This window comes from Tamandua tetradactyla, chromosome 7 (genome assembly GCF_023851605.1).
Source record: "Tamandua tetradactyla isolate mTamTet1 chromosome 7, mTamTet1.pri, whole genome shotgun sequence".
Taxonomy (NCBI): Eukaryota; Metazoa; Chordata; class Mammalia; order Pilosa; family Myrmecophagidae; genus Tamandua; species Tamandua tetradactyla.
In genome coordinates, this window is record NC_135333.1 from 20,417,507 (window position 1) to 20,443,487 (window position 25,981).

The 25,981-nt window shown below is 37.9% G+C and overlaps 1 protein-coding gene and 2 pseudogenes across 3 annotated transcripts in view; all 3 read left to right on the plus strand.

Moving 5' to 3' along the window:
- Positions 1-25,981, plus strand: part of LIN9 (lin-9 DREAM MuvB core complex component) — a 161,244-nt gene that overhangs the window by 123,786 nt on the left and 11,477 nt on the right. For all 3 annotated transcript variants that reach the window (XM_077168572.1, XM_077168571.1, XM_077168573.1), the window contains one exon: positions 22,226-22,351. In XM_077168572.1, coding sequence (XP_077024687.1) covers positions 22,226-22,351 — 126 coding nt within the window. The remainder of the gene's footprint in view (positions 1-22,225; positions 22,352-25,981) is intronic.
- Positions 2,985-4,945, plus strand: LOC143689493 (N-acetyllactosaminide alpha-1,3-galactosyltransferase pseudogene; annotated as a pseudogene).
- On the plus strand, positions 6,291-9,166 carry LOC143689499 (ESF1 homolog pseudogene; annotated as a pseudogene).

Genomic DNA, 25,981 nt, shown 5'->3' on the forward strand with positions numbered 1-25,981 from the left:
TAATTTTTCGGTTCTTGTTTTCTTGTTTCTTGCCCTGCTTGTATGGTGCCTTTTCCCCCCACCCTTAGGAGGGTCTGCGTAGGTATTATAGACACCCCCAGATTTTCCCAGACCAAACTGCCCTCCTATCTGAAGGAAGGAGTCACCTGCATCGGTTTTCCCTGAGGGTGAGACCCAGCAGGTTGAAAGACTTTCCTGTGAAGTCTCTGGGCTCTGTTTTTCTTATCCTGCCCAGTATGTGGCACTTGTCTGCCTGCAGGTCCCACCAGCATAAGATGACGCGGTACCTTTAACGTTGGCAGACTCTCCCTGCTGGGAATGTGGTGGAGACAGAGGAGAGGTTGTAGGCTGGTTTTAATGGCTTCAAATTACCAAGCCCTGGTGTCTGAATTCCTTGAGGAAGAGATTCCACCTGAGTTGGGCTTCACCCCTCCCCTGGGGAAGGCACAGGCTCCAGATAAAGCCCTCAGACAAGCTTGTTTCTGCCTATGCCTGGGGCATTTGCAACTTGACAAGCCCTGCCACTGTATCCAAAGGCAGTCAAGCCTTTGTGGGAGAAATACAGCCACAAAAACCTCTGTTTCCTTTTTTTTTTTTTTTTTTCTTTTTCCATCAGCCCTGCCCCCTTGGCACCGGGGGAAAAATGAGCAACGTCCACTTTGACCAGGTTCACCTGAGCTGGGGGCCTATTTTTAGTAGTCAGAATTTGTTAATTAATTCCACAATTGGCATTTGGTTGGGCTCAGCCCCTGCTGCTGGTCAAGTCCCTTTCCTTTCCCCTCTGGGAAGCAACCTGTGAGGGGGGTGCCGACTGCCAAGGCTTGGGAACTTACGATTCTGTGGGGTCTCGCAGCCGGTCCAGCTGGTCCAGACTAGGGTACGCTATGTGTCTGTCTGGTCACTGACGTGGCTCCAGGAGCTGTTCTGTACTGTTTCTGGTTATTTTGTAGTTGTTCTGGAGGACGAACTAAAACACACATTGCTAAGCCTCCATCTTGGCCTGGAAGTCTAATCCCTATCAATAGTCTTTTTACGCACTAGTGAGCAGGTACAAGAAGAAATCAAGAACAAAATTCCACCAATAGCAACTAAAAGATATCAAATATCTAGCAATAAATCTGACCAAGAATGTAAAGAAAAACTACAAACATTGTTAAAATAAATCAAATGGAAGGACATTCCATGTTCCTAAATTGGAAGATTGAATTTATTAAGATGTCAGTTCTACCCAAAGCTATTTACAAATTCATTGCAATCCAATCAAAATTCCATCTCCTTCCAATAAAAAGCTGTTTCATCTACATTGAAAATCCTTTGTTTAGAGTAGCCATCTTCATTGGTTATTTTAGCTAGGTCTTCTGATAACTTGCTGCAGCTTCTCTAGCAGCACTTGCTGCTTCACCTTGCACTTTTATGAATGGAGATGGCTTCTTTCCTTAAACCTCATTCATGAGCCAGACTCTGCTACCTTCAGACATTTTTTCTGCAGCTTCCTCACCTCTCTCAGTTTTCATAGATTTGAATAGAGTTAGGGCCTTGCTCTAAGTTAGGCTTGGCTTAAGGGAATGTGATAGCTGGTTTGATCTTCTCTCCAGTCCACTAAAATTTTCTCCGTATCAGCAATAAGACTGTTTTGCTTTCTTATCATTTCCTGTGGTCACTGGAGGAGCACTTAATTTCCTTCAAGAACTTTTCCTTTGTATTCACAACTTGGCTAACTTATAAATTGAACTACATTAAAATTAAGAACCTCTGTTCATCAAAAGTCACAGCCGCAGAAAAAAAGGTTAGCCACAGAATGGATGGAAATATTTACAACACGTGTAATTGACAAAAGGCTTGCATCCAGAATATATAAACAGCTCCTATAAATAAATAATTAAAAGATATGTAGCCAGTAGAGAACAAGAAAGAAAATTAAACAGGGATTTTACAAAAGAGGATATTCAGATAGACAAAAAAAAAAAAAAAAAATTGAAGATGCTCAACCTCATTTGTATTCAGAGAAATCAAATTAATACCTGCATGATTCACCACTCACATCCTCTAAAATGGCTTAATATTAAAAAGATGGATGATAGCAAGGTTGGTAAACATGTGAAGCAATCAAAAATTTCTAACTGCTAATAGGTGCTTGTATTTCACTCCTTTGAAAATTATGTCTATTAAAACTAAACAAAATGTTCACAGCAAACTAACTCTTCGTATTTGCCAAAAACTAGAAATGGCACAAATGCCCAGCAACAGTAGAAGAATAGAATGGCTGAATATATCATTGTATTTCTAGAAAGGAGGGCTATACTGCAATGAATGAATTGACTACAGCTGTACACAGCAGTGTAGATGAATCTCACACACTTAAAGATGCCAGAAACAAAAGTATACTGTATAATTTAATTTTATATAGATTTCTAAAACTGAACCATAATGTTTGATGTCTGGATGAAAATGTTCCTTGTGAGAGGAAAGAAAGAGAAATGCTTGGAAGGTGACATGTGGAGAACTTCTGGGATGCTGGCAGTGTCTAGGGCTTGATCTGGGTGGGTTTTTTCCCATTATTATTTTCCCCAACTTTGTTGATATGTAATTGAAGTAAAATAAACTGAAATTGTTTGAAGAATACACTTTGATCAGGTTTATCCATGAGACCTCATTATAAGCTAGATAATGAACAATTCTGTCACCCTCAAGCAACCACTAACTACTTTGTCATTATAGATTAGTTTGCATTTTCTAAAATTTTATATAAATGGAATCATATAATTATGTACTGTCTTTTGCCTAGCTTATTTCATTCAGCATGATGATTTTGTGATTCATCTATTTGGTTGCGTGTATCAAAATTCACACATTGTTTTTCCTTTTTATTGCTAAGTAGTATCTTATTGTACAGTTATACTACAATTCATTTAACCATCCAGCTGCTGATGGACCTTTGTGGTTGTTTACAAGTTTTATCTCTTTCAAATAAATATACTCAGAATATTCATGTTCACTTCTTTGCATGGGCATATGTTTTCATTTCTCTTTGGTATGATAGGTGAGTGTTTAACTTTTTTGTTTGGTTGGTTTTTTTTGTATGCTGTATGGCAGGGGTCGCATTTCATTCTTTTTCCATGTGAATATCCCATTTTTGTAGCACCATTTGTTCAATTTTTTGTTTGTTTTTCTTTCTTTTGTTTGCTTGTTTGTTTTGGGGAAGTATATGGGCCAGGAATCGAACCAGGTCTCCCGCATGGCAGGCGAGAAGTCTACCACTGAACTACCCATGCACCCCTAGACTTTTTAAGACCTGTTCTTTTATACAAATAGTTGATTGAACTATACATTTTCAGTCTATGCACTTTTCTCCATATGTGTTATACTCTTAATTACAAAAAAAAATAAACAACCCTAGATTTTCTAGTATGAAGTTATACCTAAGAGTATAGCCCTCCTTATTCTGGCATTTAGGGAACTGACAGATTGATAGTTTCCCCTTCCCCACTCACCATGAAGTGCAGCTGACCCCTGACTGTCCCATTATTCACACTTTCCTCTCATTAGAGACCTAGAGAAAGAAAAATACCAGGAAAACCCATAGAGGCTACCTATTTCTTTAGTAAATGTGAATAAACAATGAAAGATCACTGACCGTATGAGAAAATAATTAGCATGAAAAAGAAAGACCAAGATAAAGAGAAAAACTGTGCTTAAGAAAACATAATTCAGAGAATAGAAGATAGAGTTTTTAAATTAATAGACACCACTGATAAGATACATGCCCTGCCAGTCCAGTGATGTGTTCTGACTCCACGAGGAGAGGATACAGAAGATTGTATTTGAGAAACTCCCGGACCTTGCCCTCTGCATATTTTCTTTTGACTTTTTCTTATTTTTATCATTTTTCAGTATAATGAAACTATAACCATGTTGAAATGCACCACCTTCCCTTCCTAGCCCTGCCTCCTTCTGTAGAATGGAGCCAAATAAAATTTTGTTACTTTGCCTTTCACACTGCCGAGAAAGAAGCAGAAGATGAGGAGAAAATAATGAATGACAAAGGAAAAATAATGCTTCTATGCTGGTTATCTCACCTGTGGTTGTGTTTAGGGAAAAATCAACAGCCCAGTAGACTTTTTGTTATGGATATATTACTCAACAACCCCAGAAGTTGGTGACAGGAGCACTCACAAGGGTTAGCATTCCAAGGTGGTTTAACAATTAAGACCCACACTTATCAAGAAGAAGAAGACATAGAGTAAGAAAAAAGGAAAAAATAAAGGAAGACAAAGAAAAGTTACAGCTGAAGAAGTGTTTTACTACAAAAAACACACACACACACAAACACAAACACAAAACACCTGAAAGTTGTGCCGATGACCAGATGGAAAGCACCTGTTGTGTGGAATAGCACTTACCACAAAGCCCTGTTAGAAAACTATTATGCCAAACAAAACTGCTGTGGGATTGATATTTTTTCGCTGTTGAAAGATAACATAGAGCATTAGTTAGAGGAGTTCATAACACCTGCTAATAGGTACTTTATGGTTGGCCATAGAGTCATATTTTAAATCATGGTAGATGATGTCTCCAGGATGCCTTTGATAGAGCTGGGTCCTCTCCGGTCTTGCAAAGTGTTTGAGATCAGTGCTGAGAAGAGGTGGCAGGATATTGTTATGATGCACATGAAGACCACTGGGGAGCACATTGTGGGCCACATCCAGCAAGAAGTTGACTTTTTCTGCATGGATGTGGACCAGGTCTTCCAAGACACCTTTAGGGGAGGAGACCCTAGGCCATTCAGTGGCTGAGTTGCAAACCTGATGGTCACAAAGCACATCTTGACAACTTTACCTATGACAAGTGAAAGGAGTCATCAGCATTCATTCCATTTGGCCAGGGGGGAGTGTCATGGTTAGGGACACGTGTCAACTTGGCCAAGTTGTGGTACCTGTTTATCTGATAGGGCAAGCGCTGGCCTGTCTGTTGCAATGAGGACATTTCATAGGATTAGGTCATGATCACGTCAGCTGCATCCACAGCTGATTCCATTCGTAATCAGCCAAAGAGGAGTGTCTTCTGCAATTAGTAATGCTAAATCTAATCATGGGAAGCCTCTTAAGGAGGACTCAGAGGAGACAGGTTCCGTTCCTGCTTTGGCTGGTGAGCCTCTCCTGTGGAGTTCATCCAGGCCATCCATCGGAGTCGTCGGCTTCACAGCCTGCCCTGTGGATTTTGGACTCTGCGTTCCTGCGGTCACATGAGACACTTTTATAAATTTTGTATTTGCAAGTGTTCCCTGTTGATTCTGTTTCTCTAGAGAACCCTAACTAATACAGGGAGGTTATTACCGTGTAGCCGTTTTGGAGGAACACATGTTCAGGTTGTAAACATCACCTGATAATGCTACAAGGCCATCCTCCAGGACAAGAAAAATGACATAAAAGCACAATGACATGATGAAAGCCACCTAAACAAGTATGTCCTTCTCAACATACCTTTGAAAATCTTATCACTAGAATACTGCTAGGATTATCATATAGGCCTGCCTTCAGATATTAAAATTGTCACGGTGTCTTAGCAGACAAGAGTATAACTTGGTAGAAATATTTGACTTCAAATTGTGCCAGTAGGTTTCTGAATTTAAGAGACTGTTATTCTTGCTACTTCCTCAGAAAAGTAGCACTTAAATGCTCAGTGATTTCTTATCTATTCTGAGTTAAAGGGAAATACTATCAGCTGAACTACAAAGACATTGTCACAAGCCGAAAAAAAAAAAAAAAGCCAGCAAGAAGTTGACTTCCTCTTGTACAGAATGTGGGTGCTACACGTGCCAGATAAGTTCTGGAAAAAAAGTTCTTGGCAACAAGAAATAGGTGGGTGAGAGATCTTTCCCTTGATTTCAATGTCTTCCTTTTCTTGATGAGTCTAAAGCAATGTAGAATGGCTGTACAGCAGGAGAACTCTTGGTAAGGACACAATCTGACTTGGCAGTTGTGAAGGTTTGGAGGCTTTATGGACCCAAAAAAAGTATATCTTCAGTTGGTACATTCCTGTGGGTGTAACCTCTTATGGGTGGGAACATGTGATTAAGTTATTTCTATTAAAATGTGACCCATGTCATTCAAGGTATTATTAATAATAATCTTATTAATCCTTTTACTGGATTAATAAGATTAATAAGGTTGGTTTTATCCTTTATAAGAGGATAAAACACATAGAGAAGCTAAGAGATGAAATTCAGAGAGGCTCATGGAAAAGCCCCAGAGAAACAGAGAGGAATCCACTGGAGTTAGACACTGGAAGCAATGAAACACAGGAGAGCAGGACTAGCAGACATCACCATTTGCCTAGTGTCTAACAGAGGAGCCCAAACTCAAAGGTACCCAGTCTTCAGAGTCCAGATGTTGTCCCATTGATACCTTAATTTGGATATTTTTCATGGCCTCAGAGCTATGAACTTATAAGGTAATAAATCTCCAATGCAAAAGCCAACCCATTTCTGGATTGCAAACAAAACTACAGTCCTCAAAACTTTATACAGCAGATCGGTTTTGTGATCCATGTCCTTTTCTCATCAGGGTGTTGCTTGGCTTCTATGCAAAAGATTGGTAGAGATTCCCAGTGGATCTCATGATGGTGAATGTTCTGAGTCACAGGGGATCTGAATGAGTCAGTGGGTGCTCAGGGTGAAGTGACAACAAAACCTCACAGTGAGCAAGCATTTCATTAAATAACAAAGGAAGAGTACAAAGAGGGTTGTGGGTCCCACATGAGACTCACAGAGTGTTGGAGTAGTATTTGTCGTGCAGATGTTTAAAAGCGACACTCAAACAAGAAGTAACGAGTGACCAGTGGTTTACCTGGTTACTGAGGGCCCAGAATTTTGGGAAATGCCAGAAAAGGATAGAAAAGTCAAAATTGACAAGAGATTTCAAGCCATGTTTCATGACAAAAAGTTCTAACTGAACTGTGCTATATATAAAAGAGGGCAATCCATCAACCACAGCACTATGGAAGACTTGAATCACTTTTATGACCTTTCATTTTCTGATTCAGATCTCTAAGGAAGATAGCAGAGCATTGGACCAAAAGAAAATGAAGAAGAAAAAATCTCAGACTACAAAAGGAGTAGATTCCAAAAAATCTAGTTGAGGAGAAACAAAAAGAAAGAAATGACGGAAATTAATCCAAAGGATTCTGGAAATGAAAATAAATTAGATAATTCTGAAAATTCAGAAAATGAAAAATTCATGTAAATCTAAGAAAATAAATGCAAAAGTAAGTACCAAGGAGAGTGAAGAATTCACACAAAAAAAAAGTACCAAAGAGAATAAAAACATTTTTCCACAAGTATTGACTTGTTTCCCAGAGAAAAACTAAGGGCAGTAGACTCTGGCATCACTGAAACTGTGAAATCTCCCAAAGTCAAGTACCCTGAGACAAGAAGAGAAATATAATCATTAGTTCCTCTCATAATGGGAGGAGACAATGATGAAAACTCAACAGATGATGAAGTGTTTGCTAAAGATACTCCAGAGAAAGATTCAGAAAGTGCTAGTGAAATGAAAGATTTTGATGACGATGAAAATGATGAAGATGAAAGTGACATGATCCTCCTGATCTTGCTAGGGGTTAAGGGAATATAGAAACTATTTCTAAAGATGAAGAAGATATGGCAGATTGACTTCAAGAGAAATCCAGTTTTGAGCATACTTGGAGAGAGCTAAATAAAAATGTTCCTCAGGCTGGTGAGATTGCACATTGACTAAGAATTTGCAACATGAACTGGGATAGATTAAAGGCAAAAGATTTGCTGGCTGTGTTCAATTCACTTAAATCTAAAAGAAATGTTATATTTTCTGTAAAGATATATCCTGCAGCATTTGGAAAGGAGAGAATAAAGGAAGATCAAGTTTAAGGACCAGTAGAATTATTAAGCATTCCTGAAGATGTCCCTGAAAAGACTGGACCTCTAGAGAAAAATTGAGAGGTTATCAATTCAAACAACCGAAGTACTCTTACATAGCAATAGACTATGATTCTCCTGAAAACAGCCAATAAAATATATGAGGATTGTGATGGCTTGGAATTCTAAAGTAGTTGCTCTTTCATAAGGTTTATTCCAGATGGGGTATTTTTGATGATGAACCCAAGGGCATAGCCTCAGAAGTGGATTTAACCATATATAAACCCAAATATTTCACATCTGCAATGAGAACGTCTACAGTGGAGATCACTTGGGATGAAACTAATCATGAAAGAATTACAACACTCAATATGAAATTTTAAAAAGAAGAGGTTTTGGACGTGGATTTTCAAGCCTATTTAGCTTCCTGTGATGAAGATGAAGAGGAGATAGAAGAGAAGCTATAGGGTGATGATGGAGTCAATGTAGTACATGATGGGAAGGCAAAGAAAAGTCAAAAGAATGATGAAGAACAAATTGGTAAATCTAGGCAGCTTTTGCATGGTATTCAAGAAAAAGAAAAGAAAGGCAAAGCAAACAGTATGAAATTAAGTGGGTTCAAGGTCTTAGAGTGCAGAAGAGATGGTCAAAAGGAAACTGGAAGGAAAAGATAAACTGGATCCTTGGGAACAATTCTTAGAGATGAAGAAAGAGGAAAAAAAGATTCAAAAAGAAACAAAAGCCTCTTTCTTGCTTTCGAAAAGATCTGTGAAGATCACCATCCCTCCAATGTTGAATTGAATGACTCATACTTTGCCGAAGAAGTTTTAAAATATATATATAAAGAAAAAAAATTAATGAAATCTACAAAAGATGGCACATCTCCAGAGGAAGAAACTGAAATAGACAAAAGCCTGAAATGGCTTTGCTTATAGGAGACAGCAAGAAACACTTCAGTTTACAGCCAGATTGTGGAGCACCAGAATCTGAACAAAAAACAGCTCATGAAAAAAAGAAGGAATTATTAGAGGATGACTATCAGGTAAATGTTAAAGATGCACAGTTACAAGCAATGTGTATTTCCCATTTCTTCAGATTCCAATTTCAGGAAAACAAAGGCTGTGGAAACAATCCTTAAGGAGAAAGCTCAGCAGACAGAACAAAAGAAACAAGAACTTACTCAAGTAATAAAGGGGGGGGGGGAGTGAGATTCAAAAGGAATCACAAAAGAAAACCATTGATCCTGTCTTGTCAATGTTGATAAAATTTGTATAAAAAAAAAAAAAGAAAAAGAAAGAAAGAAAAAAACAGCAGTTTTAAACAAGAAAAAAACAAAAAGTTAGATAACTGCATGTTATTTCTTTTTTAGTCTCCTAAAATATACAGAAATATGAAGCAATATTTATTGAGAACAAAGCTACCTTTTAAGAATATGAATAAAGGCAGGGTGTTGATATATAGATACAAGATGGTGACTTAGTGAGATGTGGAATTTAGTTTTCCTGCAGAGCAACTAATAAATAGCACACACACAAAAAAAGAGAAGTACAGAACAACTGCTGGGGCCACATCATTGACCAGACACACAGCAAACACAAGTCTGGACAAGCTGTACCAGCTGCGAACCCACCCAGTACCATGAGTCCCCCAAACAGAGGCTAGTGCCACTCCCCCACAGGCTGCTTCCAGACAGGAAAGCAAAGAGACTTTACTAACAGGGAGGGCCTGAGCTCAACCAAGCTCCAATTGTGGAATTAATTAATATATTCTGACTACTAAAAACAAATAAAAAATAAATTTATTTGAGGCTCAGCTAAACCTCAAATAAAAGCTAAAGTTACTAGTTTTTGCCCAAGCACAGAGGGAGCAGGGCTGACGGAAAAAGAAGAAACAAACAAGTTTTTTTTGCAACAGACAGTGCAAAATACTTGAAAGGGTCTGGGCCCTGAAGGAAAGGGGTGGGTGCACAGGACCTGGAGATACATAGAGCAACATACCAACTTAAGCTCTTGCTTGCAAACCCACGGAACCGGGGGTCCTGCTCTGAAAAGGAGTTTTTGCGTGTGTGTGGCTGTATTTCTATAGCTCTTTTGATACAACTGCAAGGTTTCTTAAGCTCCAACTGCCCCAGGCAAAGGATTAAACTTGACTGAGAGACAAAGAGGCTGGTCAAGTGAAAGGAGTTAATTCCCTGGAGGCTGTGCCTTCCCCAGGAAAGGGGTGAGGACCAGCTCAGGTGGAATTCCTCCCTCAAGGAATTCAGGCCTCAGGGTCTGGAAAACTGAAGTGATTAAAGACAGACTACCAAGCTTTCTTCTGTCTCAACCACGCCCCCATCAGATAGAGTCTGCTGAAGTTAAAGGTACCACATCACTTTATGCTGGTGGAACCTGCAGGCAGACAAAGCCACTGTTCTAGTTTGCTAGCTGCCGGAATGCAACACACCAGAGACAGATTGGCTTTTAATAAAAGGGGATTTATTTTGTTGGTTCTTCAGAGGAAAGGCAGCTAACTTTCCACTGAGGTTTTTTCTTACGTGGAAGGCACAGGATGGTCTCTGCTGGTCTTCTTTCCAGGCCCCTGGGTTCCAACACCTTTCCCCGGGGTGACTTCTTTCTGCATCTCCAAAGGCCTGGGCTGAGCTGCAAGTGCTGAGATGCGGAATGCTGAGCTGCTTAGCTGTGCTATGTTGCGATCTCTCATTTAATCACCAGCCAATTAAGTCAAATGTCACTCATTGCAGCAGACACGCCTCCTAGCCGCCTGCAGATGTAATTAGCAACAGATGAGGTTCACGTACCATTGGCTTATGTCCTCAGCAACAAGACTAGGTATGCTCACCTGGCCAAGTTGACAACTGAATCTAACTAACACAACCATATACTGAGCAGAATAGAAAAAACACAGAGTCTAGAGGTTTCATAGGAAAGTCTTTCAACCCTCAGGGAAAACTGGTGCAGGTGACTCTTTCCTCCTGGGAGGAGGCCAATCTGGTCTGGGAAAATCTGACTGGGGTCTATAATCTCTAAGTAAACTCTCCTAAGAAAAAAAAAAGAAAGGCGCCATACAGGCAAGGCAAGAAACAAGAAAACAAGAACTGAAAAATTGTGATCTATTAAACAAAACCTATTCTGGAGGTCTAGGATAAGCTGAACTGAATGTCAAAGAACAGATAAAGAACAAAGTCAAGTCATCCAGCAAGAAAATCCTAGGTAAAAAAGTGAAAACAATCTCCAGAATACACTAAGGAAAATAAATGTCTAGATACCAGCAAAAAAATAACAAATCATACTAGGAAAATTGAAGACATGGCCCAGTCAAAGGAACAAACCAGCAATTCAAATGAGATACAGGAGTTGAAACAATTAATTCAGGATGTCCAAACAGACATGGAAAATCTCATGAAAAATCAAATCAGTGAATTGAGGGAGGATATAAAGAAGGCAAGGGACGAAGAAAAAGAAAAAATCAAAAGTCTGAAAAAGCAAATCATAGAACTTCTGGGAATGAAGACACAGTAGAATAGATGAAAAAAACAATGGAAACCTACAATGTTAGATTTCAAGAGACAAAATATAGGATTAGTGAACTGGAGGATGGAACATCTGAAATCCGACAAGCAAAATAAAATATAGGGAAAAGAATGGGAAAATATGAGCAGGGACTCAGGGAATGGAATGACAAAATGAAGCACGCGAATATTTGTGTTGTGGGTATCCCAGAAGGAGAAGAGAAGGGAAAAGGAGGAGAAAAACTAATGGAGGAAATTATCACTGAAAATTTCCCATCTTCTATGAAAGATTTAAAATTACGGGTCCAAGAAGTGCAGTGTACCCCAACAGAGTAGATCCAAATAGACGTACTGCAAGACACTTACTAATCAGAATGTCAGAGGTCAAGGAGAAAAAGAGAATCTTGAAGGCAGTAAGAGAAAAGCAATCCATCACATACAAGGGAAGCCCAATAAGACTATGCGTAGATTTCTTAGCAGAAACCATGGAGGCAAGAAGACAGTGGTATGATATATGTAAGATACTAAAGAGAAAAAACTACCAACCAAGAATTCTATATCCAGCAAAATTGTCCTTCAAAAATGAGGGGGAAATTAAAACATTTTCAGGCAAAAAAAAAAATCACTGAGAGAATTTGTGACCAAGAGGCTAGTTTTGCAAGAAATACTAAAGGGAGCACTAGAGACAGATGGGGAAAGACAGCAGAGGTATGGAGAAGAGTGCAGAAATAAAGACTATCAGTAAAGGTAAACAGAAGAAAAATTAGATATGCATATAAAATCCAAAAGGCAAAGTGGTAGATGAAATTACTGCCCGTACAGTAATGACACTAAATGTTAATGGATTAAACTCCCCAATCAAAAGTCATATACTGGCAGAATGGATTAAAAAACAGGACCCATGGATATGCTGTCTACAGGAGATGCATTTTAGACCCAAGGGCAAACATAGGTTGGAAGTAAAAGGTTGGGAAAAGATATTTCATGCAAGCAACAATCAGAAAAGAGCAGTAGTAGCTATACTAATATCCAACAAATTAGACTTCAAATGTAAAACAATTAAAAGTGACAGAGGACACTATGTATTAATAAAAGGAACAATCCAGCAAGAAAACATAGCAAACATAAATATTTATGCACTGAGGCAGAGTGCTCCAAAGTACATGAGTAAAACACTGAAAAGAGAAATAGACACATCTATCATAATAGTTTGGAGATTTCAATTCCCCGCTCTCATCAATGGACAGAACATCCAGACAGAGGAACAATAAAGAAACAGAGAATTTGAATAATACAATAAATGAACTAGACTTAACAGACATTTATAGAACATTGCACCCCACAACAGCAGGATTCATCTTTTTCTCAAGAGCTCATGGATTGTTCTCAAGAATAGACCATATGCTGGGTCACAAAGCAAGTCACAATAAATTTTAAGATTAAAATGGTACAAAACACTTTCTCAGATCAAAAAGGAATAAAGTTGAAAATCAATAGTAGGCAGAGGGTCAAAAAATTCACAAATATATGGAGGCTCAACAACATACTCTCAAACAACCAGTGTGTCAAGGAAGAAATTACAAGAGAAATCAGTAAATGTCTAGAGGCAAATGAAAATGAAAACACAGCATATCAAAATTTATGAGATGCAGTAAAGGCAGTGCTATGAGGGAAATTTATTGACCTAAAATGCCTATACAAAAAAGAACAAAGAGCAAGAACCGAAGAATTAACTGTTCACTTCGAAGAACTAGGGAAAGAACAGCCAACTAACCCCAAAGTAAGCAAAAGGAAAGAAATAATGAAGATTAGAGCAGAAATAAAGGAAATTGAGAACAAGAAAACCAATGAAACCAGAAGTTGACTGTATAAAAAAATCCATAAAATTGATGGATCCTTAGCAAGTGTTCTAGTTTGCTAGCTACCAGAATGCCACACACCAGAGATGGATTTGCTTTTAATAAAAGGGGATTTTTTTCATTAGTTCTTCAGAGGAAAGGCAAGTAGCTTTCAACTGAGGTTCTTTCTTGTGTGGGAAGGCACAGGGCAATCTCTGCTGGCCTTCTCTCCAGGCCTCTGGTTTCCAACAACTTTCCCCGGCGTGATTTCTTTCTGCATCTCCAAAGGCCTGGGCTGAGCTGCGAGTGCCGAAATGAGTTATGCTGAGCTGCTTGGGCTGTGCTACATTGATCTCTCTCATTTAAGCACCAACCAGTTAAATCAAACATCATTCATTACAGCAGGCACACCTCCTAGCCGACTGCAGGTGTAATGAGCAACAGATGAGGTTCACGTAACATTGGCTCATGTTCACAGCAACAGAACTAGGTACCATCACCTGGCCAAGTTGATAACTGAATCTAACTACCACAACAAGGCTGACAAGAAGAAGAGAGAGAATGCAAATAAATAAAATCAGAAATGGAAGAGGAGACATAACCACTGACCCTTCAGAAATATAGGAGGTAATGAGAGGATACTATGAACAACTCTATACTAATAAACTAGACAATATAGATGAAATAGACAACTTCTTAGAAAGACATGAACAACTAACATTGACTTGAAAAGAAATAGATGACCTCAACAAACCAATCACAAGTAAAGAAATTGAGTCAGTCATTAAGAGGCTCCCAAAAAAGGAAAGTCCAGGACCTAATGGCTTCACATGTGAATTCTACCAAACATTCAAGAAAGAATTAGTACCAGTCCTGCTGGTACTAAGGAGGGCTGTGGGCACAAATGAAATTAGAAGAAAAGATATGGACAATAAATACTGAGATGGTATAATCTAGGAATGCCTAGAGTGCACAATGATAGTGACTAAATGTACAAGTTAGAAAATGTTTTTGCATGAGGAAGAGCAAAGGAATGTCAGTATTGCAGGCTGTTGAAAATAGATGGTCATTCATATTTTAAAACTTTCACTTCTGTGTGAGACTAAAGCCAAAAAATGTTTATTTGGTACTAAATTTTGATTTTGACTAATGTATTTCCTAATATAACTTGTATGGACAGTTTAACTGAATACCATAAGTACATGGAAACTTGAATAGGCATGAGATTTTGTATGTTTATCCAGAAGGGTGCCCAAATAAATCCCAGAGTGATTTGAATAGTGAATTAAAAAGTATTTGCAAAGTCCCCTTGGGGGAATGAGGAGTAAGAGGGAAAATTCAGCTTCCCCATTTGGTGAACTAATATTCTCACAAGCAGTGGGGACAACAAAATCAATAGGCTGAGCCCTTGATCTTGGGATTTGTTCCTATGAAAAGTATCCCTGCAAGGGATCAACTAAGCCTCCTTAAAATTAGGCCTAAGTGTCCCCCCCCTCCAGAGAACCTCTTGTTGCTCAGATGTGGCCTGTCTCTCTCTCAGCCAACATGGTGTACAAATTCACCATCCTCCCCCTCTCTATGTGGTACATGACTCCCAGGGTGTAAACCTCCTGGGCAATGTGGAACAGAAATCCAGAATGAGCTGAGACTCAGCATCAAGGGATTGAGAAAGCCTTCTCGAATGAAAGGGGGGAAGAGAGAAGTGAGAGAAAATAAAGTGTCAGTGGCTGAGAGATTTCAAACAGATTCGAGTGGTTATTCTGGAAATTATTCTTACACATTATGTAGATATCCCCTTTTTAGATTAAGGTGTATTAGGCTAGAGGGAAGTGCCTGAAACTGTAGAGCTGTGTTCCAGTAGCCATGTTTTTTGAAGATGATTGTATAATGATATAGCTTTTGCAATGTGACTGTGTGATTGTGAAAACCTTGTGTCTGATGCCTCTTTCATCTACGGTATGGACAGATGAGTAAAACATATGGATTAAAAATAAATATGTAATAGGGGAAACAAATGTTAAAATAAATTTAGTAGATTGAAATGCTAGTGATCAATGAAAGGTAGTGCTAAAGGGTATAGGAAAAAAATAGGGGAAACAAAAGCTAAAATATATTGGGTAGATGGAAATACTAGCAGTCAATGAGAGGGAGGGGTAAAGGGTATGCTATGTATGACTTTTTCTTTTTATTTCGTTTTCTGAATTGATAGAAATGTTCTAAGAAATGATCATGGTGATGAATATACAACTAGGTGATGATATTATGAGTTATTGATTACCAAGAATGAAATGATCATATGGTAAGAATGTTCATGTTTATATGTTGTTATGTTTTTAAAAAAATTTAATAAATAAATAATAAGGGAACAAATGTTAAAATTAAAAAAATATATGTAGTGGAAAATAATATTGCAGGGTATTGAAAATAGATCATCATTCACATTTAAAAATTTCAACTTCTATGTGAGAGTAAAGTGAGAAATGTTTATTCGGTACAAAATTTATCTTTTGACTGTGTATTTCCTTATTTAACTTATATGAACAGTTTAATTGAACACAGTAAGTACATGGAACCTTGAATAAGGCATGAGATTTTGTAGGTTTGTCCAGGTTAGTGCAATGTACCCATAAATCCCAGAGTGATTTGAACAGTGAATAAAGAAGTATTTGGAAAGGAGTATTTGCAAAGTCCCCTTCGGGGAATGGGGAGAATGGGGGAAAATTCAGCTTCCCCATTTGGAAATGGGACACAGTTGGGACAACCAAATCAATAGACCAAACCCTCGATCTTGGGGTTTGTTCCTGTGAAACTTATCCCCACAAAGGATAGACTAAGCCTACTTAAAATTAGGCCTAAGTACAGGACTGAATGTAAAAACTCAGAAATGGACAGCACAATACTACCTAACTGTAATACAATTATACTAAAACAGTGAATGAAGCTGAATGTGAGAATGAAAGAGGGAGGAGAGCTGGGGGCACAAATGAAATCAGAAAGAAAGATAGACGATAAAGATTGAGATGGTATAATCTAGGAATGCCTAGGATGGTATAATGATCGTGACTTAATGTGCAAATTTTAAAAATGTTTTTGCATGAGGAAGAACAAAGGAAAGTCATTACTGCAGGGTGCTGAAAATAGATGGTAAATAATATTTTAAAATTTCAACTTACATGTGAGACTAAAGCAAAAATTGTTTATTTGGTACAAAATTTGTATTTTGACTAGTGCATTTCCTAATATAACTTATGTAGACGTAGACAGCTTAATTGAACACCGTAAGTACATGGAACCTTGAGTAGGACATGTGATTTTGTTGGTTTGTCCCCGATAAATCCCAGAATGATGGGATAAATCCTAGAATATTTGCAAAATCCCCTTTGGGGAATGGTGAGAACAGGGGAAAATTCAACTTCCCCAGGTTTAATTCTATTTTTTTTTCCAAGTTGAATTCTTGATATTTTGCAAGCAGTGTGGACAACCAAAGCTATAGGCTGAGCCCCCAGTCTTGGGATTTGTTCATATGAAAGTTAACCCCACACAGGATAGGTCAAGCCTACTTAAAATTAGGCCTAAGAGTCACCCACAAGAGAGCCTCTTTTGTTGCTCAGATGTGGCCTCTCTCTCCAGCCAACACAACAAGCAATCTCACCACCCTCCCCCCTGTCTACATGGGACATGACTCCCAGGGGTGTGGACCCTCCTGGCAATGTGGGACAGAAATCCTAGAATGATCTGAGACTCGGCATCAAGAGATTGGGAAAGTGATGATATTAAGAATTACTGATTATATATGTAGAATGGAATGATTTCTAAATATTTTGTTTGTTAACTTTTTTTAATTAATAAAAAAAGTTAAATAAAAACAAAAGAGAGATTAAGAAAAACCCTAGAATGAGCTGAGACTCAGCATCAAGGGATTGAGAGAACCTTCTTGACCAAAAGGGGGAAGAGTGAAATGAGACAAAATGTCAGTGGCTGAGAGATTCCAAACAGAGTCGAGAGGTTATCCTGGAGGTTATTCTTACACATTTAAGTAGATATCACCTTCTTATTCAGGATGTAACGGAGAGGCTGGAGGGAACTGCCTGAAAATGTAGAGCTGTGTTCCAGTAGCCATGCTTCTGGAAGATGATTGTATACTGATACAGCTTTCACAGAGTAACTGTGTGATTGTGAAAACCTTGTGTCTGATGCTCCTTTTATCTACCTGGTCAACGGACAAGTAGAATATATGGAGTAAAAATAAATAATAGGGAGAACAAATGTTAAAATAAATTTAGTGTGAAATGCTAGTGATCACCGAAAGGGAGGGGTAAGGGGTATGGTGTATATATATATGTTTTTTCTGTTTTCATTTGATTTCTTTTTCTGAATAGATGCAAATGTTCCAAGAAATGATCATGATGATGAATATGCAACTATGTGATGATATTGTGAATTACTGATTTTATATGTAGAACAGAATGATCAAAATAGGAATGTTTGCGTTTGTTTGGTGGTATTTAAAAAAAAAATTTTTTTTTTAAATTAGGCCTAAATGTCGCCCCCAGAGAGCCTCTTTTGTTGCTCAGATGTGGCCTGTCTCTCTCAGTCAACATGGATTAAATGATATATGAATATATCTCAATAAAACTGCTCAAAAAATTTATACTCTAAAACAGAGACCACAAAAAAATATATATGAATAAAATCTTCTTCTGACCATTGTAAAATTTCTACCCATAAATTATTGTTAAACGTAATTGTGGATGATTGGAAGATTTCGATTGTCAATTCCCATAGATAAATCATAATTAGAGTTACATAAATTAAAGAATTTATATTTTTTTATTTTATGAAACTCCATTCATATGACCTGAAAGTTATCTTTTCAAGACTGTTTACAATTCTGTATAAACAGTAGAACTGTGTCCAATTAAGTCTATGTAAGGGTTAAGAACAATTTGAAAATAATATATTTGCAATACATTACATTCTCTGGAAGCAATAGGCAAATTTAGGTAGCTATTAAAATAATTTATTTTTCTGACCATAAAAAATAGAAGCTAAGAACTTTCCTTTATAGTTGGGTCATGTCTATTATAGTTTATGAAGTTAATTTATACATGAAAGTGCAAAATATTTTTATTATTTTGTATAGCACTGTTGTATTTCATTTTATGCTGCTCAAATAAATTGGTCTCCAGGAAAATAGAAAATAGAGTGGAAAAAAATAAAAATAAAATGGAAAAAAAGTATATCACTGTGGGGTAGTGCCGCCTCAAAGGGCACAGTGCATGTTCTTAGCATCTAAATGCATTGTACTTCCAGATGATTAATAAGAGGCAGCATGAATGATCTCCAGCCTCTTTGACTCCACAACTATCAGAGTTGTGGGACCTTGAATGGAAGATACTTCTTGTTTTGCCCAAGTGACACTCAGTTTGCCAAACTCTCCATTTTGTGCCTTCAAATCCTTGCAAGAAGTCGATGGTATCAGTGCAGGCCTCTCCCTTCAATGGATTGAAGAGATTTAGGAGAGCCTGAGCTTCACCAGAGGACAGTTAGGCCTGAGGCTGGTTCTAACATGCATGGCCCCTCAGGCCATCAAACCCCACCTTGGGGGATTGGAAGAAAAACCTCTCCATCAAGTAACCTCTCATCTCCGGTCAGCTCTAATCAATATGCATTGGCTATCATCATCATCAAGTCAATGTGCTATTAAGCAAAACTTTTAACTTTTCTAGGCCTCAGTTTTCTTGTCTATAAAATGACAAGGTTGAACTAGATGATTGCTAAATTTCTGTTGGTTCGATCTATAGTTCTGTGATTTGAGACCCAGGAAGTATGTACTCTTTACAGTCTAGGTATGCTTTCATTTCTTAACCATACTTCTAGAAGTAGTAGTTGTGGGGAGGTGCCAAGATGGCAGCTTAGCAAGGTGCACGATTTACTTCATCCTCCAGAACAGCTACTAAATAACCAGAAACAGTACAGAACAGCTCCTGGGGCCACATCAGTGACCAGACACACAGTGTACTACAGTCTGGACCTGGACCGGCTGCGACCTCCCCCAGAACCATGAGTTCCCCAAGCCACAGCAGCCAGCTGCTTCCAGAGGGGAAAGGAAAGAGACTTTACTAGCGGGAGGGTCTGAGTGCAACCAAACGCCAATTGTGGAATTAATTAACAAATTCTGACTACTAAAAATAGGCCTCCAGCTTAGGTGAACCTGGCCAAAGCAGACATCACTGATATTTGCCCCAGTGCCAAGGGAACAGGGCTGATAGAAAGAGAAAAAAAGAAAGAAACGGAGGTTTTTGTGGCTGTGTTTCTACACAGATTTGATGCCTTTGGATACAACAGCAGGGCTTCTCATGCTGCAACTACCCCAGGCATAGGCAGAAACAAGCTTGTTTGAGGGCTTGTCTGGAGCCTGTGCCTTCCGCAGGGGAGTGTGGGGCCCAACTCAGGTGGAATCCCTCCCTCAAGGAATTCGGACACCAGGGCTTGGTAATTTGAAGCCATTAAAACCAGCCTACAACCACTCCTCTGTCTCCACCATGCCCCCAGCAGGGAGAGTCTGCCAATGTTAAAGGTACCGCATCATCTTATGCTGGTGGGACCCACAGGCAGAAAAGCGCCACATACTGGCAAGATAAGAAAAACAGAGCCCAGATACTTCACAGGAAAGTCTTTCAACCTGCTAGGTCTCACGCTCAGGGAAAACTGACACAGGTGACTCTTTCCTCCTGACAGGAGGCCAGTTTGGTCTAGGAAAATCCAGCTGGGGTCTATAATACCTAAGTAGACACTCCTAAGGGTGAGGGGGTGGGTAAAGGCACCATACAGTCACGGCAAGAAACAAGAAAACAAGAACTGAAAAATTCTCCTCTCTTAAACAAAACCTAAGCTAGTGGTCCAGAAAAAGCTGAACTGAATGTCAAAGAACAGACAGACAACAAATTCATCCAGCAAGAAAACCCTAGGTAAAGGAAGTGAAAGCAATCTCCAGAATAAACTAATTAAGATAATTAAATGCCTAGATGCCAGCAAAAAATAATAAATCACACTAGGAAAATTAAGATAGGGCCCAGTCAAAGGAACAAACCAACAATTCAAATGAGATACAGGAGTTGAAACAATTAATTCAGAATATACGAACAGACATGGGAAACCTCATCAAAAATCAAATCAATGAATTGAGGGAGGATATAAAGAAGGCAAGGAATGAACAAAAAGAAGAAATGGGAAGTCTGAAAAAACAAATCACAGAACTTATGGGAATGAAAGGCACAGTAGAAGAAATGAAAAAACAATGGAAACTTACAATGGTAGATTTCGAGAGGCAGAACATAGAAATAGTGAACCAGAGGACGGAACATCTGAAATCCAACAAGAAACAGAAAGTATATAGAAAAACTGGAAAAATATGAGCAGGGACTCAGGGAATTGAATGACAACATGAAGCGCACAAATATACATGTTGTGGGTGTTCCAGAAGGAGAAGAGAAGTGAAAAGGAGGAGAAAAACTAATGGAGGAAATTATCACTGAAAATTTCCCAACTCTTATGAAAGACTTAAAATTAAAGATCCAAGAAGTGCAGCATACACCAAAGAGAATAGATTCAAATAGATGTACTCCAAGACACCTACTAATCAGAATGTCAGAGGTCAAAGAGAAAGAGAGGATCTTGAAAGCAGCAAGAGAAAAGCAATCCATCACATACAAGGGAAGCCCAATAAGACTATGCGTAGATTTCTCAGCAGAAACCATGTAGGTGAGAAGACAGTGGGATGATATATTTAAATTACTAAAAGAGAAAAACTGCCAACCAAGAATTCTATATCCAGCAAAATTGCCCCTCAAAAATGAGGGAGAATTAAAACATTTTCAGACAAAAAATCACTGAGAGAATTTGTGACCAAGAGACCACCTCTGCAAGAAATACTAAAGGGAGCAGTAGAGACAGATACGAAAAGACAGGAGAAGGAGCTGTGGAGATGAGTATAGAAATGAAGAGTATGAGTAAAGGTAAAAGGAAGGAAAATTAGATATGACATATAACATCCAAAGGGCAAAATTGTAGAAGAAAGTACTACCTGTACAGTAATAACACTAAATGTTAATGGATTAAACTCCCCAATCAAATGTAGAAGTTGTGCTTCCCTATTGCATGATATTCTACTCTCTGGAATCCTCTGAAGAAAGAAACATGGTTAAATTTGGCTTGACTAGAGAAGTCTCATTGCTGGCATTTGTAGCTGGAGTGGAATAGACAGTGTAATTTATTGGCAGTATTTGAAAAAGAGAAAGGAAACCAAGTCAAATTCCATTTACACTTGCTGGTAGGAAGCAATTATAAAATGATGACAATGATAATTACAGGTAATATTATTCAGCATTTTCTGTGTGGGAAGCATTGTGGTAATGTGTTATCTCATTTAATCCTTGTAATAACCCCATTAGCTAGATATTCTTATGTTCCCCATTTTCCAGATAAGGAAATTGAGGCACAGAGAGATTAAGGAGCTTTGTTACACGCTAGTAGTGATGGAATTGGGATTTGAACATACATAATCTAACACATATGCTCTTAACCATTATACTATATGGAATTGATTCTGGGTTGGAGAATTTGTTGAATTTAAATAACTAGAATGTATCAGATGAAGACATAGAATTTTTTACCAGCTTTTGATTTTGAAAAATGACAGACCTATGGAAAGACTAATAACATAGATAAAGATTCAACTATTAATGTTTTTTGCATTTACATTGTCTGGCTTTCTATATAAAAATCTCCCTTTAAAAAAAAAATAGTAAATATCATGATGCTCCTAAATAACAGTAATACCGTATCATACCCAAAAACTGTAACATTGAGTAGAAACATTTTAATATAACCATCAGTTTGTTGTAAGTCATGTCTCCTATTAAATAACTGAAATTGCATTGTTCCCAAAAATCTTATCAAGATCTGATTTTTTTTTCTTCTCAGAAATCATATTCCATGCCCATTGGCATTGAATTTCAGCGGAGATATGCAACCATTGTTTTAGAGCTTGAACAACTAAACAAGGACCTAAACAAAGTTTTGCATAAAGTTCAACAGTACTGCTACGAGGTAGGTAATTTATATGAATTTCCCTTGAGGGCTATGCCCTCCACTGTTTTATTGGAAACTTAGGAGTGCTACCTTCACATTTTGAAAAATCCAAACGAAACCAGTATCTTTGTAAGTCTTTTAGCAATACCACTTTTATATACATTTTTATTCCTTGCCGTGTCAGTATGGAAGAGTGCTTTACACATAGTGACCTACCAATTCTGTTGTTTTTTTGTTTAAATTAAAAATTCTATAACTCTCCAAAAATTTTAGCAAAATCCAGAAAAATAATTACTTTTTATTGCATTACCCCAAAGACCATATTTTGGCTTACTTCTGCTTTATCTTTTTTACATAATGCTTCATCACACATAGTGATCGTGTTTTGCATACACTTTTGTTTCCTCCTTCTTTAAACTTTACAGTAGATGACTTACAGGGTTATTTGTGAATTATCATTCACATAGGATTATATATGAGGGAAGATCAACAGTTTCCCCTAAAAATTGAATTTCTTACTACAAGTTTCCATTAAAAGATTGAGATGTATTTAGAATGCTCCTACATTTAAATTCTTAAAAAGCAATAGATGTGGGCGGGCAATGTTGGCTCAGTGGCAGAATTCTCACCTGCCATGCCGGAGACCTGGGTTCAATACCTGAAGCCTGCCCATGCCAAAAAAAACATAGCAGTAGATGTTTGTAAAAAAAAAAAAAGTAGCTGTTTGTGTCTTTCTGGAAAAGCCACCTTTATTTGTGATTCTAAATTCTTACACAGTTGGCTTTTTATGATAATAGCCTCATAAGTCCCAAAGACTTGATCTGCCATAGATGATTTTATCAATCCACTTAAATTGACATGAGGGCAATGAAACTGTAGCTACCTATAACTAAACTCTGAGTGTTTTGCTCATTCCTCTAGTCATCCATTGTTATTTATTTTTATTTTCCTGATAGTTGTCAGTTACCTATATAGCAATATTTGTTTTCCCCTTGGACCAGCAACTGTCTGCTAGAGGTTCAGGCTAAGCAATCCAAGATGACACATAACAAAGCTCCTGATGCATGCCCAAGTGGATTGTTCATTTTTTGTATAATTTCATTATGTACCCAAGGCCATTTGTGATAGGCTCAATTCTTAATGAACTAAAAATGATTGCATTTTCACAAAGCTCTTATGGAAGTACAGTGTTGATTTTTTTTTTAACATTTTTATTGAGAAATCTTCACACGCAGAGACCATCCACCATATACAATCAGTGGCTCACAATATCATCACATAGTTGTATATTCATATCATGATCATTTTTAGAACATTTACATCACTCCAGAAAAAGAAGTAAAAAGAAAAAACTAATCATCCCAACTTACCTCTCCCTCTCATTGACCACTAGTATTTCAACCTACCCAATTTTTTTTTACCCCTTATCTCCCCCACTATTATTTATCTATTTATTTTTCCTTCTTTTTTTACTCATCTGCCCATATCCTGGATAAAAGAAGCAACAGACACAAGGTTTTCACAAACACATGATCACATTGTAAAAGCTGTATGGTTATATAATCTTCAAGAATCAAAGCTACTGCTACAAAGTTCAGTAGTTTCAGATACTTTCCTCTAGCCACTCCAATGTACTATAAACTAATAAGAGATAATATAGTACATAAGAATAACCTCCAGGATAACTTCTTAACTCTGAAATCCAACAGACTCTGAAACTTAATTTTGTATCATTTCTCTCTTCCACTTTTTCATCAGAAAGGCTTTCACATCCCCATGATGACAGGTCCCAACTCATACCAGAAGTCCCCTGCTTTTGTGTGTATGTATGTGTGTGATATAATCACATACCATGTAATCATCCAAAGTGTACAATCAGTGGTTCACAGTATCATCGTATAGCTGTGCATTTATCATCCCAATTTTTATTTTCTTTTTTGTGAAAAATATCATACAAAAAAGCAATAACTCAAAGCACAACACAATTAGTTGTAAAACAGATTTCAGAGTTTGCAGTGGGTTACAATTCCACACTTTTAGGTTTTTATTTCTAGCTGCTCTAAGATACTGGAGACTAAAAGAAATATCAATATAATGATTCAGCATTCGTATTCATTTGTTAAACCCTACATTTTCTGTATAACTCCACCATCACCTTTGATCTTTCTTCTATTCATAAGGGGTATTTGGGCTATGGCCATTCTGACTTTTTCATGTTGGAAGGGGCTGTCAATAATATGGGGTAGGGAGATGGAACTAGTTTATGTTCTAGAGAGGCTGGCCCCTCTGCATTTCAGGACTAATCTGGTCCAGGAACCCAGCTGGAGGTTGTAGGTTTTGTAAAGTTACCCTAGTGCATGAAACCTTTGTAAAATCTTATATAATGCCCTAAGTGTTATTTAAGATTGGCAGAAATGGTTTTGTTTGGGGTTTGGCAAGCTTTGCTAGGTAGCAATGTCTAACTGAAGCATGCATTAAGAGTGACCTCCAGAGTAGCCTCTCCACTCTATTTGAACTCTCTCAACCACTGAAACCTTATTTGTTATCTTCTATTCCCCCTTTTGGTCAGAATTGCATTGTTGATCCCACAGTGCTCATCCCTGGGAGTCATCTCCTATGCCACCAGGGAGACTTTCACCCCTGGATGTCATGTCCCATGTAGGAGGGAAGGTGATGATTTCACTTGCAGTATTGGGCTTACAGAGAGGCCACATCTGAGTAACAAAAAAGGTCCTCCAAAAGTAACACTTAAGCATACTTATATATAGGCAAGGCTTCTCTGCTACATACATGAGCTTCACAAGAACACGCCTCAAAATCATGGGTTTGTCCTATTGATTTCGTGTTCCTAATGTTTGACACAGTATCAGGGTTTCCCCTGGTGGTAAAGTATAATAGTTCCATATTTTTTCTCCCATCCTTCAAGGGACTTTGCCAATACGTTTTTTGGTTTGTGTTTTTTTATTTTTTTATTTTTATTGTGAAATATAACATATATACAACAAAGTAATAAATTTCCAAGTACATTTTAACAAGTAGCCATGGAACAGATTTTAAAGTCTGGTATAGGTTACAGTTCCACAATTTTTCATTTTTTTTCTTCTAGCTATTCCAAGACACTAGAGACCAACAGAAATATCAATGTGGTGATTCAGAGTCATTCTCATTTATTAAATCCTATCTTCTCTGTTATACCCCTCCTTCTCCTTAAGTAACATATATCTGTAAAAGCAGAAATTTCGAAGTACATCACAACAATTAGTTGTAGAACAGATTTCAGAGTTTGGTATGGGTTACAATTCCACAATTTTAGGTTTTTATTTCTAGCCACTCTGGGGGTGCCAAGGTAGTTCAGTGGTAGAATTCTCACCTGCCATGCAGGAGGCCCAGGTTCAATTCCCAGCCCATGCACTTGCCAATAAAACAAACAAACAAGCAAGGAGAAGAACAATGAAACAAACAAAAAAATTCAACAAATGATGCAGCAATAACAGGATACTCACATGGAAAAAGAATGAACTGTGACCCCTGCCGTACAACATACAAAAAAAATAGTCACCTATTTCTAGCTGCTCTAAGATACTAGAGGCCAAAAGAAATACCAGTATGCTGATTCAGCACTCATACTCATTTGTTAAACCCGACCTT